Genomic DNA, 12,457 nt, shown 5'->3' with positions numbered 1-12,457 from the left:
GGACTGCCAACACCACAGTGGTGGTGAAGAAAGCCCAGCAGCGACTCCACTTCCTGAGGGTGCTCAAGAGAAACAATCTGGAGGAGAAGCTGCTGGTGTTGTTCTACAGAGCCACCATCGAGAGCATCCTGATGTACTGCATCACAGCGTGGTACGGGGGGTCCTCAGCAGCAGACAGGAGAGCGCTGCAGAGGGTGATCAAAACGGCCCAGGGGTTCATTGGCTGCTCTCTGCCCAGCCTGGAGGACATTGCCAACTCTCGCTACCTCAGCAGAGCTGCCAGCATCAGCAAATACACATCCCACCCCAGCAACCATCTGTTTGACCTACTACCCTCTGGCCGATGGTATAGGTCTTTCAAAACTAGGACAAACAGACTCAGGGACAGCTTTCTCCCCAGAGCGATCACTGCACTGAACAAAAACAAATCACTCTAAAACGCACCTTCAAGTTTCTTGTGCAATATCTGTAAACCATGTGCAATATTCCCGTGCAGTATGATTCCACAGTTGTATATAATTCTCGTTTTATTTTATTTTATTTTACCTTATGTTTGTATTACTTGTACATATACTCTGAATAATTTACCGTTAAATTTCACTATCTTTTATTTGGCTAAAAATTACTCACACCACGGAAAGCACCTTTTTGGAGTTGCACTCAAATCTCGTAATGCAAATTACAATGACAATAAAGGCGATTCTGATTCTGTACAAACTGAAACTGACCTTTGTCACCATTTTTGCTGTTTTTACCCTGTAATTCCATGAATTCAGTCATAGTTCAAACTATACCTTTTTGGAATCGTTACGATCAAGTAAATAATGTGATATTGTTTTCAACATGATTGGAGCATTTTAAAAATTTGACCCCTGTGTAATTCTTCAATTGACCCCTACCTGGCTGCCTAAAAATTAAAAAATTAGGTGGCTCATCGGTTATTTCAAAAGAGTAATGTCTAAGGAGTATTTGTCAAATTTGATGCTTGTACCCTCATTTGCAGGATTCCGCTTTAAATAGTCTCTTACTCTTACCCTACAGTATATAGGATTCAAAAAGTGTCAGTTACAGAAATATAAGGAAATATGCCACAGAACAAACAGTGGTTTTTTTTTGAAGGTCACTGGTACCCTGTATGAGGAATCATAATCACTTTTTCTATCTACTCGCCGAGAATTGAGAACCAATATGTCAAATTTGGCCATTTTTATATTTTAATGTAACGCAATGTGAGGCCATTTTAACGTCAAATTTTGAACTGAACAAAATTCAAGTAAAATTTTGCCTGATGGAAAAACTATGTATATATATAAACTTTGCCATTACTAATCAATCTACTTGAAGGGTATACGAGGTCTGTTAGAAAAGTATTGGACCTTTTTATTTTTTGCAAAAAATTGATGGATTTGAATTACGTGTGCTTGCATCAGCCAACCTTGAACCTTCGTGCACATGTGTGAATTTTTTCACGCCTGTTGATTCCGTCATTTACTGGTAAGCAGCCTTTGTGTGAGGATGTGTTGTGCTCTCGGTGGATTTTCTTTGCAAGGAAAATGGCGGAACGACTGGAGCAGCGCTACTGAATCAAATTTTGCCAGAAACTGGGCGACAGCCAGATGGAAACCATTCGGAAGATTCAGACGGCTTTCGGTGGCTTTTCAGTTGTGTGACTATCTGAGAAATTGTGGAAGAGGTGGGCATCATTTTTTGGAGTCCAGCATGTCCTGTGAGACTTCAACACGAAGGTGCTTTTGCTCCGCCGTCAGCTTCGGCACAAATTTCACTGCCACTCTTTTCATGGCCAAATCTTCTGTCACAGTGGAATGTGCCGAAAAAGTGCTGATGTCCACCTCTTCTGCAATTTCTGAGATAGTCACACGACGGTCCCACATCACCACAGCGTTCACTTTGGAAATGATCTGGTCATTTCAGCATGTTGATGGCCAACCGGAGCGCAGCGCGCTCTCCACCGTTGTGCGGACATCTTTAAACCGGTTGTACCGCTCCTTAATCTGTGTGATGCCCATAGTGTCGTCACCAAAAGCCGCCTGAATCTTCCGAATGGTTTCCACCTGGCTGTCACCCAGTTTCTGGCAAAATTTGATGCAGTGCTGCTCCAGTTGTTCCGCAATTTTCCTTGCAATGAAAATCCGCCGAGAGCACAACACATGTCCGCACACAAATGCTGCTTACCAGCAAATGATGCAATCGACAGGCGTGAAAAAGTTCACGCATGCGCACATAATTCAAATCCATCAGGTTTTTGCAAAAAATAAAAAGGTCCAATACTTTTCTAACAGACCTCGTATGGTGAAAATTTCATCAAAATCTGAGTCGGTCATCCAGCCACCCCCTGCATGATTTTCTCTCAGACATCTCATTAAAGACAGTAGGGAATTTGACATTGCCTCAGAAAAGAGAATGTCAGAGACTTTGCTAATTTACACTGCAATATACCACACTACAGACTCTAAAAACATTTAGAAAAATATATTTCCTAGATTCTGGTACACGTGGAATAGTGATACAGATGTCGAAAATTGAGAACTTTCACTTTCAAAAATTGGCTTTTTTTTTACTCTATATTTCAATGTAGAGAGAGAAATGGCTAAAAGTGGATCATTTAAAAAATTGTCTAAAGTTGTTCAGAACATTTTATGGAGTAAAAAAGAAATGTTATGGGTCCAAGTGTTTGTTCTTCACTTCTGGAAAGCTTCATGGAAATCTGTGAACGTCATCCAGCCAACTTCTCTTTTTCTGCATGATTTTCTCTGAGACAGCTCATTAAACCTTGCTGCACCATGTTCAGTTTCATTGCTGCAGTTTGCCAAAGAATGACAGTGACGTCAAGTGGGCTAAGCCTCATTCCAGTGCTCCTCGGCGCGCTCCTGCAGGTGTTCCACCTGCTGCCGTGCCTGATGTTTGGGAAAATGAGTCTGAGCCAGACGAGAGCCGCGTGCAGCCAGACATCTGGCTCTCTCCATTTCCTCCTTTCTGCACAACTCCATGACACCGAGCCCAATTAAGCCTACAATCACAAAGTTCTTCTGCTGTGGATTCATCTGGATGTTGAGGAGCAATCTGGAGCGATGTGAACTGTTCAGCAGCTCACAGTTGCATGAATATAGCGGGGGAGTGGAAGACAATTCACCTGATTCACAACATTCCTGACAGATTCATGACAGAACATAACGCTGCACTGTTACGTGCAATAAGTGCACAACAGTGCGGAACATTATTATTGACAGTGCGTAATGGTTCGTGATAATTCACCAGCGATACGTGCTGTTAATCATAACGCGTGGTAACGGGTTGCAACAGTTCCTGAGGACTGCTGACGCCTCTGCTTGAATCATCACATTCGTGATCAGTGGCTAAGAATGTATACTTCGTGGCATTCCTGACTTGTTGTCGTTATGTGTAAATGCAGCATAAGACATTACTCTTTTGAAGAAAAAAAAAACTGGCCACTTGAATTTTCAATAGGCAGCCAGAGAGGGTGAATTGATGAATTACACAGGGGTCAAAATTTAAAAATGAAAATTACACCCCATTATTTGTCTGATCAGATTACAAAAAGGTATAGTTTAGACTATCTATGACTGAATGTTATAGGGGAAAAAAATGGTGACAAAGGTCAGGTTCACTTTGTACAGGGGTCAAAAGTTAAAGTTGCTCCAATTTTGGTAAAAAGTGGTGCAAATTATTGGTTGAGCTAATAGGGTTAATAAATAGAATTAGGGATACACCGATACCACTTTTTCCCCAGACTGAGTACAAGTACGAGTACTTATTTGGGTACTCATCGATACTGAGTGCCGATACGAATACTTAATGATACATTACAGTCTTATGATGACTTTGAAAATGTTTTATTCGTCAGTTCCTTACTTTTTGACTGTAACTGCTACCAGTATCATTAGCTTTGTTTTTATTTTCAAACATTTCATTTAATTCATGTCATTTCACTTTTTGACTACAACAAATTGTCCTTTAACATTAACCCTGTGTTTCTTAACAAACATGACACTGCCAGACATCTCACTGAAATGTAACCTGTGGACTTCAGCAGTACAAAATAATATACAACACCAGGAACAGAACTGAAACTGTCCATCACTAACTTTACTTACAGTTGTATGCAAACGTTTTGGCACCCCTGATGATTTTCATGATTTTCATTTATAAATCATTGGTTGTCTGGATCAGACATCTACAAGTGCAATGTTTCAGGCATCTACAAGTGCAAGTTAAAACTCTACCATGCAAATCGAAAGCCATATATCAACAACATCCAGAAACACCACCACCTTCTCTGGGCCCGAGCTCATTTTAAGTGAACAGATGCAAAGTGGAAAAGTGTGCTGTGGTCTGATGAGTCCACATTTCAAATTGTTTTTGGAAATCATGGACGTTGTGTTCTCTGGACTAAAGAGGAAAAAGACCATCCAGATTGTTACTAGTGCAAAGTTCAAAAACCAGCATCTGTGATGGTATGGGGGTGTGTTATTGTCCATGGCATGGGCAACTTACACATCTGTGATGGCACCATCAATGCTGAAAGGTACATCCAGGTTTTGGAGCAACACATGCTGCCACATTCTGCACGTGTTACAACAGTGTGGCTTCGTAGTAAAAGAGTGCGGGTATTAGACTGGCCTGCCTGCAGTCCAGACCTGTCGCCTATTGAAAATGCGTGAGACATTATGAAGCGCAAAATACAACAACGGAAACTCCGGACTGTTGAACAACTGAAGTCATACATCAAACAAGAATGGGAAAGAATTCCACCAACAAAGCTTCAACAATTAGTGTCCTCAGTTCCCAAATGCTTATTGAGTGTTGTTAGAAGGAAAGGTGATGTAACACAGTGGTAAACATACCACTGTCCCAGCTTTTTTGAAATGTGTTGCAGGCATCCATTTCAAAATGAGCAAATATTTGCACAAAAACAATAAGGTTTATCAGTTTGAACATTAAATGTCTTGTCTTTCTGGTATTCAATTGAATATGGGTTGAAGAGGATTTGCAAATCGTTGTAATCTTTTATTTACATTTTTCACAACGCGCCAACTTCATTGGAATTGGGGATGTAGGCTTTGAAGGATTACTCCAAAACTACTTCATGGATTGTGACTAAATTTGCACCACAGATAGATATTAGGGCATGGAAGACTCCATGAATTTTGAAGATGATCTGGATTTTGATTGGTGGACCTCAGAAATTTCTGATTGCTGTTGTTACAGATGTAACATCTGTTCATGATCTCAATTTCAAGTTCAGATGCGCTGTACGCAGTGACACACAGTGACACACAGTACAGCGCATCTGAATGATTATGATGGATCAGAGCCTCGTCCACAACTACCACAAAAGACTCCAAGCTTTCATTGATGTTAAAGGGGGCAATACACGGTATTAAGAACAAGGGCATGTAAACTTTTTGATCAGGGTCATTTGGTGAGTTTCTGTTGTCATGATTTGAAAAGAGGAAACACAGTTGTTTGACAATAAATGACTTCAGTGTTATCAGTGTTTGTGTTATCATTCATATTCTCTGAAAAATGGCCCAAAAAAAAAAATTCTGCCAGGGTATGTAAACCTTTGAGCACAACTGTATATACCTTGAACACAAATATAAAAACAGCACTTTTTGTTTTTGCTCCCATTTTTCATGAGTTGAACTCAAAGATCTATGTACAAAAAAAGATCTATTTCTTTCAGACAAGAATCATCCCACCTCACAGGTGTGGCATATCAAGATGCTGATTAGAAAACACAGGTGTGCCTTAAGGTTCCCTGACACTTGTATACATTTTTGGCTCCGCACTCTCGCGCGCTTAGTCGTGACAATCCCACCCGCTGTGGTCCCAGCTGAATGCCGTGCTTTGTGTGCTGGACGCTGTGTATATAAAATAGTTATTTCGTAGTGGATTAATCATTTTTTATCTGAGTTTGGCTGATGAAAGCACCTCTAATCCCTCCAGAATCACAAAGGACCGTTTCAGATGGAGGTTTTTTCTTCTCTCTCTAAAAGGTCATTCTTTGTAATGTTTATATTGTAATGGCTTGGTAAAACAGTTGCATCTTCATTCCAATTACGAGCAGCTGTAAAGTATGTTCATGATAGATTTAACATCTCGTTATAATCGTTTAGATGAGCTGTGCTGTGATATGGTGTGCTAACTCACTTGTCGTGTGACAAAATTAAAGTGCCACCAATTTGCCACAGTAGCTAACAGCTTTTAGACCCCAGAGAAAATCCTGCAAAGATAGACGCTGGATTGTCTTGTAACCGAAACAAGTTTAATCTGTTTACATGTAACTACTCTGCTGTGTTTCTTCAGGGGCTAAGATTGGTCACCGCTCCCTCATGCGGTACTACAAGCAGAGGTTTGGAATCCAGAGAGCGGTAGCTGTGTCACACAACAAGAACGCTGTGGGAAGGGTCCTCCGGCAGTACAGAGCCCTGGGCTGGGGTGGAGACCTGGGTAAGCTTCAGACATGCCTATATAGTTAAAAGCAGCCTTGCCAAAGTCTTAGCAAGTCCTAATGGTCTGTGAGTACCGTATTTTGGGGATATTAAGTGGCACATTTTTATTTATTTATTTATTTTACGAGTTTACGATTTTTTTTATTGTCATGTGCACAACACAAACAGGCAGTCATACCGCACAATGAAATGGTTACTCTGTTCATTCTCCCTAGAAAATTTGCATCACATCAGATAATTTAAAAAAAGGATACATTAAGCATGTACATTTTGCAGCTGGTCTGCTCTGTGTCAGCCTGATTCTGTCAGATCTCAGAAGCTAAGCAGTGCAGCATCTGGTTAAGTACTTGGATGGGAGACCTCTTTGGAACACCAGCAGCTGTGTGTGTCTGTTTCTCCGGGTTACGTCAGGAAGGGCATCCGGCGTAAAACTTGTGCCATTTACCAGTGCAGATCTGGCTGTATCCGCTGTGGCGACCCCGTCCCGAGACGGGAGCAGCCGAAATGACAACACAAAGCATGTACAGTTTAGATGTGCAGTATTGGCAGTTTTGTGCAATATTGTGGAGTTATGGAGCTGTGTTGCTCAACCACAAGGTGCATGGATGCATAAATTGTGACCAAAGCAATTATGATAAATACTTAGAGGTTGATAATAATAATGACGGTTACTCAAGGTGGTGGAGGAGTCAGTGTGTAAGAGAATTATTGAGAAGCCTAATTAAGCATGGGTCCAATCCGGTATTGGCTTACAATACCAACGTAAACCTCTCAAGTGCTGCTTGCTCTCTGCTCTGTTTGCTGCTGATCGTGAGGAGGGGAGGGGGAGGTTTTTGAACTGAAGCTGAGCTGTTCGAGAGAGGTCTCTTCCGCAGGGATCTAGCCATGGGTGGCGGCAAATTTCCACCCGGCTCTCTTGTTCAAATTGTCTGTGCCGCTGGATATGGATTCCAGACGTACTACTGTGGCGCTCTGATCGCTCCCATCTTTTATTATGAAATAATACTGAATTTATGTGGAAATGATTGTTGTACAAAAGCTTCAGATATCTGTCATTGAGACAGATGACTGGAATGCAGTTTTAAGCAGAAATGAGGCAATAATCAGTGAATCACTGCTGATGCTCCGAAATGACGCATATGCAGTGAAGGCAGGGTGGACCATTTGGTCTGCGACACTGGTACCATGGTTTAAAAGTGTATTGTGTTTGATGTCTTCCACCACCGTCTCAATTTCAAGGCAATCACACAAGTCACCATCAAGTGCAGAATGCACCAAGGTAATGCACTGTCCCCATGGCTCTTCTGCATAGGCCTCAACCCCCTCAGCCAATTCATTACAAAGGACGGCTACAGATACCAATTCAGGAGTGGAATAACCATCAGCCACCTCCTGTACATGGATGACATCTAGCTGTACGCCAACAGTAAGCAAGACGTTGACTCACTGACTACGTTTACATGCAGCCAATAACCCTTTCATAACCGGAATATTAGCAATAACCCAGTTGCGCACGGCCATGTAAACACCCGCAAAAACCCGAATATGCTCATATTCCGGTTTTTAAAAACCCGAATAAGACCCCTGGGTTACTCCTTTTGTAACCCGAATATCAGGTCAAATAAACGCACATTGGGATATCCCCAAAGAAAGGAACATTATTATGTGTTCTGTGCATGTCCTATCCGCAAGGAATCTTGGTCTTTTGAGTACGGCAACTACTTGTATGCGGCGCGCGCAGCCCACCGGACACCACAGAAACATAGATAAACAGCGCATTGTGTTCTGCGTCCTTATCAGGTGGGCTGGTCGCGGCACCGGTTGGCATTTCTGTGTCCTTATCAGGCGGGCCGGTCGCGGCACCGGTTGGCATATCACCACGATTGCTCTGCCTCCGATGCGCTTACCGTCTGCGGGCTCAGTAAACTCACACCACCCCCCTCTACTGTGCGTAGCTGCGCCAAATCTGGCAACAGGTCCAGAGACGACGCTCGCTGTTTTGATGCAGAGGCAGCCCGCAGGAGAGAAATGAGAAAATGTTAATGCCTGTTTAAGAAAAGTGTGTAGTGAGGGGTTTTACACGAAGCAGGATTTGCACGAATGCCAGACCAAATCAAGCACCAGTGGACGACATGCGTCGCTGTTTAGATGGGGATATTCCAAATGATATCAATGACCATGTATACAGGAGTAACTGTCTACTTAAGCATGTAAACGGGTTATTCCTAATGATTCAGAAACCGGAATATTGACCTTAATATTAACGGCATGTAAACGTAGTCAGTGATATACCTCACCGGGATCTACAGTGAGGATATCAAGATGTCATTCAGACTGGATAAGTGTGGCTCAATGGTGGCAAGAGAGGGAAGGTGATCTGGACTGAGGGGGTGGAGTTGCCAGAAGGCAGGATAGGGGACATGCAGGACAGCTACAAGTACCTGGGAATCTCATTGAGAGTGCCAGTTTGCACCTTTTGATTGAGGCACTTTTGGTTAAGATATAATGTAAAATATTCATTAAATAGGGTTTTCAATCTGAACCGCGTCATCAGGGGGACCGATTTTTAAGGGGACCGTTCGGTCTGCGACACTGGATCAAAGTTTGTCAGGTGATACTGAGTGCCAGTCTGCACCTCACTTTCAAATGTGAGAGTGATTGGGGCATGTTTGGTTAAGATATAATGTAAAATATTCATTAAATAGGGTTTTCAATGTGAACCGCGTCATCAGGGGGACCGTTCGGTCTGCCACACTGGATCAAAGTTTGTCAGGTGATACTGAGTGCCAGTCTGCACCTCACTTTCAAATGTGAGTGTGATTGGGGCATGTTTGGTTAAGATATAATGTAAAATATTCATTAAATAGGGTTTTCAATGTGAACCGCGTCATCAGGGGGACCGTTCGGTCTGCCACACTGGATCAAAGTTTGTCAGGTGATACTGAGTGCCAGTCTGCACCTCACTTTCAAATGTGAGTGTGATTGGGGCATGTTTGATTAAGATGTAATGTAAAATATACATTAAATTTCAATGTGAAATTTAAATGGCCCCAAAACTGCCCCAAAATTTGTAATCTGGATCAGATCCAGATCAAACTTTGACAATAAAGGATACTATCCTACATAACACTCTCTAACATGAAAGAACTTTGATCTTTTTTGACAGTTATACATTTTTGAAAATTCATTTAATGTTAAAGACAGGGATTTTCCCAATTTTCCAAGATTTTTCCTGACTTTGACCTTGAAAATTGAATCAGTTCTTGCCTATCAGGATATGAATCCTCTGTTAAAAAACAAATAAATAAATAAATCATGACGATATATGAAGAATTGTGGGTTACGGGGTGTTCACAAACAGACAAACGGAGGCAAAAACAGAACTTTGTTGGTGGAGGTATGGAAAGGGAGAAAAATAATAGACAGACAGGTGGTTTCTTCTGTATTTGTGAGGAAATCAGATATTTTATTGAAATGGGCATTCCGATAAACGTAATATTTGGCTGAACTTGGCCACCCCCAGCAAGCAGAATTTTCCAGAGCGCCCAGCCCTCAGACACATGAAAATTCAGTAAGGTATGTCTTCTATAATATATTCCAATTCTAAAGTAGAACTCTAGTAGTGTATACTAAGGTATATCTAAATATCTAAAAAAAAAAAAAGAAAAGAGTAGAACAGAAGAGTAGAATAGAGTAGAGCCACTTAGGTGCCTGGTCTTGAGAACCAGGGATGGTCGGTACATGAATAAGGTACTCAGTCATTTGTGTCACTCGACAGGATGCAAAAGCGGATAAATGGTTTAGTTAGGTTTAATGTTACCCTTGACTGCACACATTACGTTGACAGTGTTTATATCAGAGCTAATGCTAAGCTAGCTAAGCTACTAACCCTCATAGTTGTAGATGACGTGCTCAAAAATAAACTATATCCTTCATCCAGTTTGGAGCGGGCTGTGGGGGAGTGTCTGTTAATCCGTACACATCTTGAAACTTCACTCTTGAAAGATTCTGTAAAAAGAGTAAACATAAACTTTTTGTGGAGCTTGATGCACAGTAAACTCTGTTAGCTGCAGTTAGCCGTAGGTGCATGAAAATCCCCTATGGTTAACCAATAAATGGTCCATACTTAAATAATAGTTTAATATCAAAAGACAAAATGGCGGCCTGTTTGTCTGGCTGTAATTTAGTATTTTATGTTAGATTGTTAGGCCCATTTTAACCACAACAAGTCGTCTGTAGCAGCACTTGATTACCCGCTGCCTCTGTGTGTTTTAGGTAAGGCCGGGATCCAGCAGAAGCACAAGGATATGCAGTACGTGCAGATGATGAAGTCCAGATGGATGCTGAAGATGGCCATGAAACACAACACCACCAAGCAGAAGCACTTCAGGGTCCAAGTTTTGTTCTAAACCCAAACCAGAGGAGCCGAGTGTGATGGGGTCAAAGGATCCAAAAACCACATTTATCAGTTAGCTTCAGCCAACAGGACTTGCAGACCCCAGTATAGCTACATGGACATCATAACTGCTGCATAGCTGTGCTGATTTTAATACTCAATAAATCGAGCAGAAATTTTCATATTCAAAAGTCTTCGGTCCCGTTTTTATTTCTCTCCCCAGAAATTTACAGGAAAAGGTCAGGTTGGGGCGACGCTCCAGCATTTCTGCCTTTTTCAAATACCAGTGGAAGCTATTTCTGGCACGTTCAGTTTTACATCTTATCTAAAATTCCAAACTAAAGAGACAAGAAAAAAATCATGATACAAATTTTGTTTTTAAGTAAACCATTTTTTGTTTTATTATATATCCTCAATTCCACTTAGCACAGAATTGTAGGAGTAAAACTAGGACACTCAGGGTAAACCGGTGTTGAATGTTTTCATTGTTAAAAATATCAATGGACATATGCATGCAGTGGTGTGACGTATTTCCGGTTTGCTGTCAGGGGTTGCATTTCCAGTTACGTGTTTGATGCGGTTTGAGCGGGTTGTATGGTGGCCCTGAAGTGCACATCACAACAGCAAATCACACAGCACAACAGCAAATCACACAACAGCAAAAGAGAAACAACAACATTAACCAAAACGGAAAAGGTAGGTACCTTAGGGCGACACGAATTGTGGCTGATTGGATGGTGGTCCGTCCTGTCCTGTGAACCGGAAGGTTACATGTTTTCAAAATACGAGCGCCGCTAGTGAAACGTACGTGCTCTTATTCCTTCCCACTGTCGCCAAGTGCTTGCTCATAGGGGGTAGTTTTGACCATTGGGGTTTTTCTGTAATTATTGTATGGCTTTTGCCTTACAATATAATAATAATAATACATTTTATTTGTAATGCACTTTACATTCATGGAATCTCAAAGTGCTACAGAGCAGAGACTAAAAACAATGTACAGGGTCAAAAACAAAATATATTCATAAAACATAACCAGACAGATAAAATCAAACATTTAAACATTTTTAACTTTTTAAAGGGCCCTTTTAAGTAAAAATGTCTTGAGGCCTTTTTTAAATGCCCCCACACTCTGTGGGGCCCTCAGGGTCTCTGGAAGGGCATTCCAGAGCTGTGGGGCGACTACCTGGAAGGCCCTGTCTCCCATGGCGGAGAGCTTGGATCTGGGCTGGTGCAAGCGGTAGGTGGACGTGGTGGAGCGGAGGGTTCTTGGGGCGGTGTGTGGCGTGAGGAGTTCACTAAGGTAGGCAGGGGCAGTTCCATGTATGCATTGGTGCGTAAGGAGACAGAGTTTGTACTGAATTCTTTGTTGAATGGGCAGCCAATGAAGGGATCTGAGGACTGGAGTGATGTGGTCATATTTGCGCCTCCTTGTCAGGACCCGGGCAGCACAGTTCTGAATGTGCTGCAGCTTTTGTAGACTTTTGCCGGGGATCCCGACGAGGAGGGCATTCAATCAATCAATCAATCAATTTTATTTATATAGCGCCAAATCACAACAAACAGTTGC

General features: G+C 41.9%; 1 protein-coding gene across 1 annotated transcript in view; it reads left to right on the top strand.

Annotated features, from left to right (window-relative positions):
* The window catches only part of znf622 (zinc finger protein 622), a 39,100-nt gene extending 28,026 nt beyond the window's left edge, over positions 1–11,074 (top strand). Inside the window, exons 6-7 of the mRNA XM_034183506.1 lie at positions 6,349–6,492; positions 10,770–11,074. Coding sequence (XP_034039397.1) covers positions 6,349–6,492; positions 10,770–10,903 — 278 coding nt within the window. The 3' untranslated portion in view covers positions 10,904–11,074. The remainder of the gene's footprint in view (positions 1–6,348; positions 6,493–10,769) is intronic.
* The last annotated feature ends 1,383 nt before the right edge of the window (positions 11,075–12,457 follow it).

This window comes from Thalassophryne amazonica, chromosome 12 (genome assembly GCF_902500255.1).
Source record: "Thalassophryne amazonica chromosome 12, fThaAma1.1, whole genome shotgun sequence".
In the NCBI taxonomy this organism is placed as follows: Eukaryota; Metazoa; Chordata; class Actinopteri; order Batrachoidiformes; family Batrachoididae; genus Thalassophryne; species Thalassophryne amazonica.
Note: the sequence above shows the minus strand (reverse complement) of the source record. Positions and strands in the feature narration are given on the sequence as shown.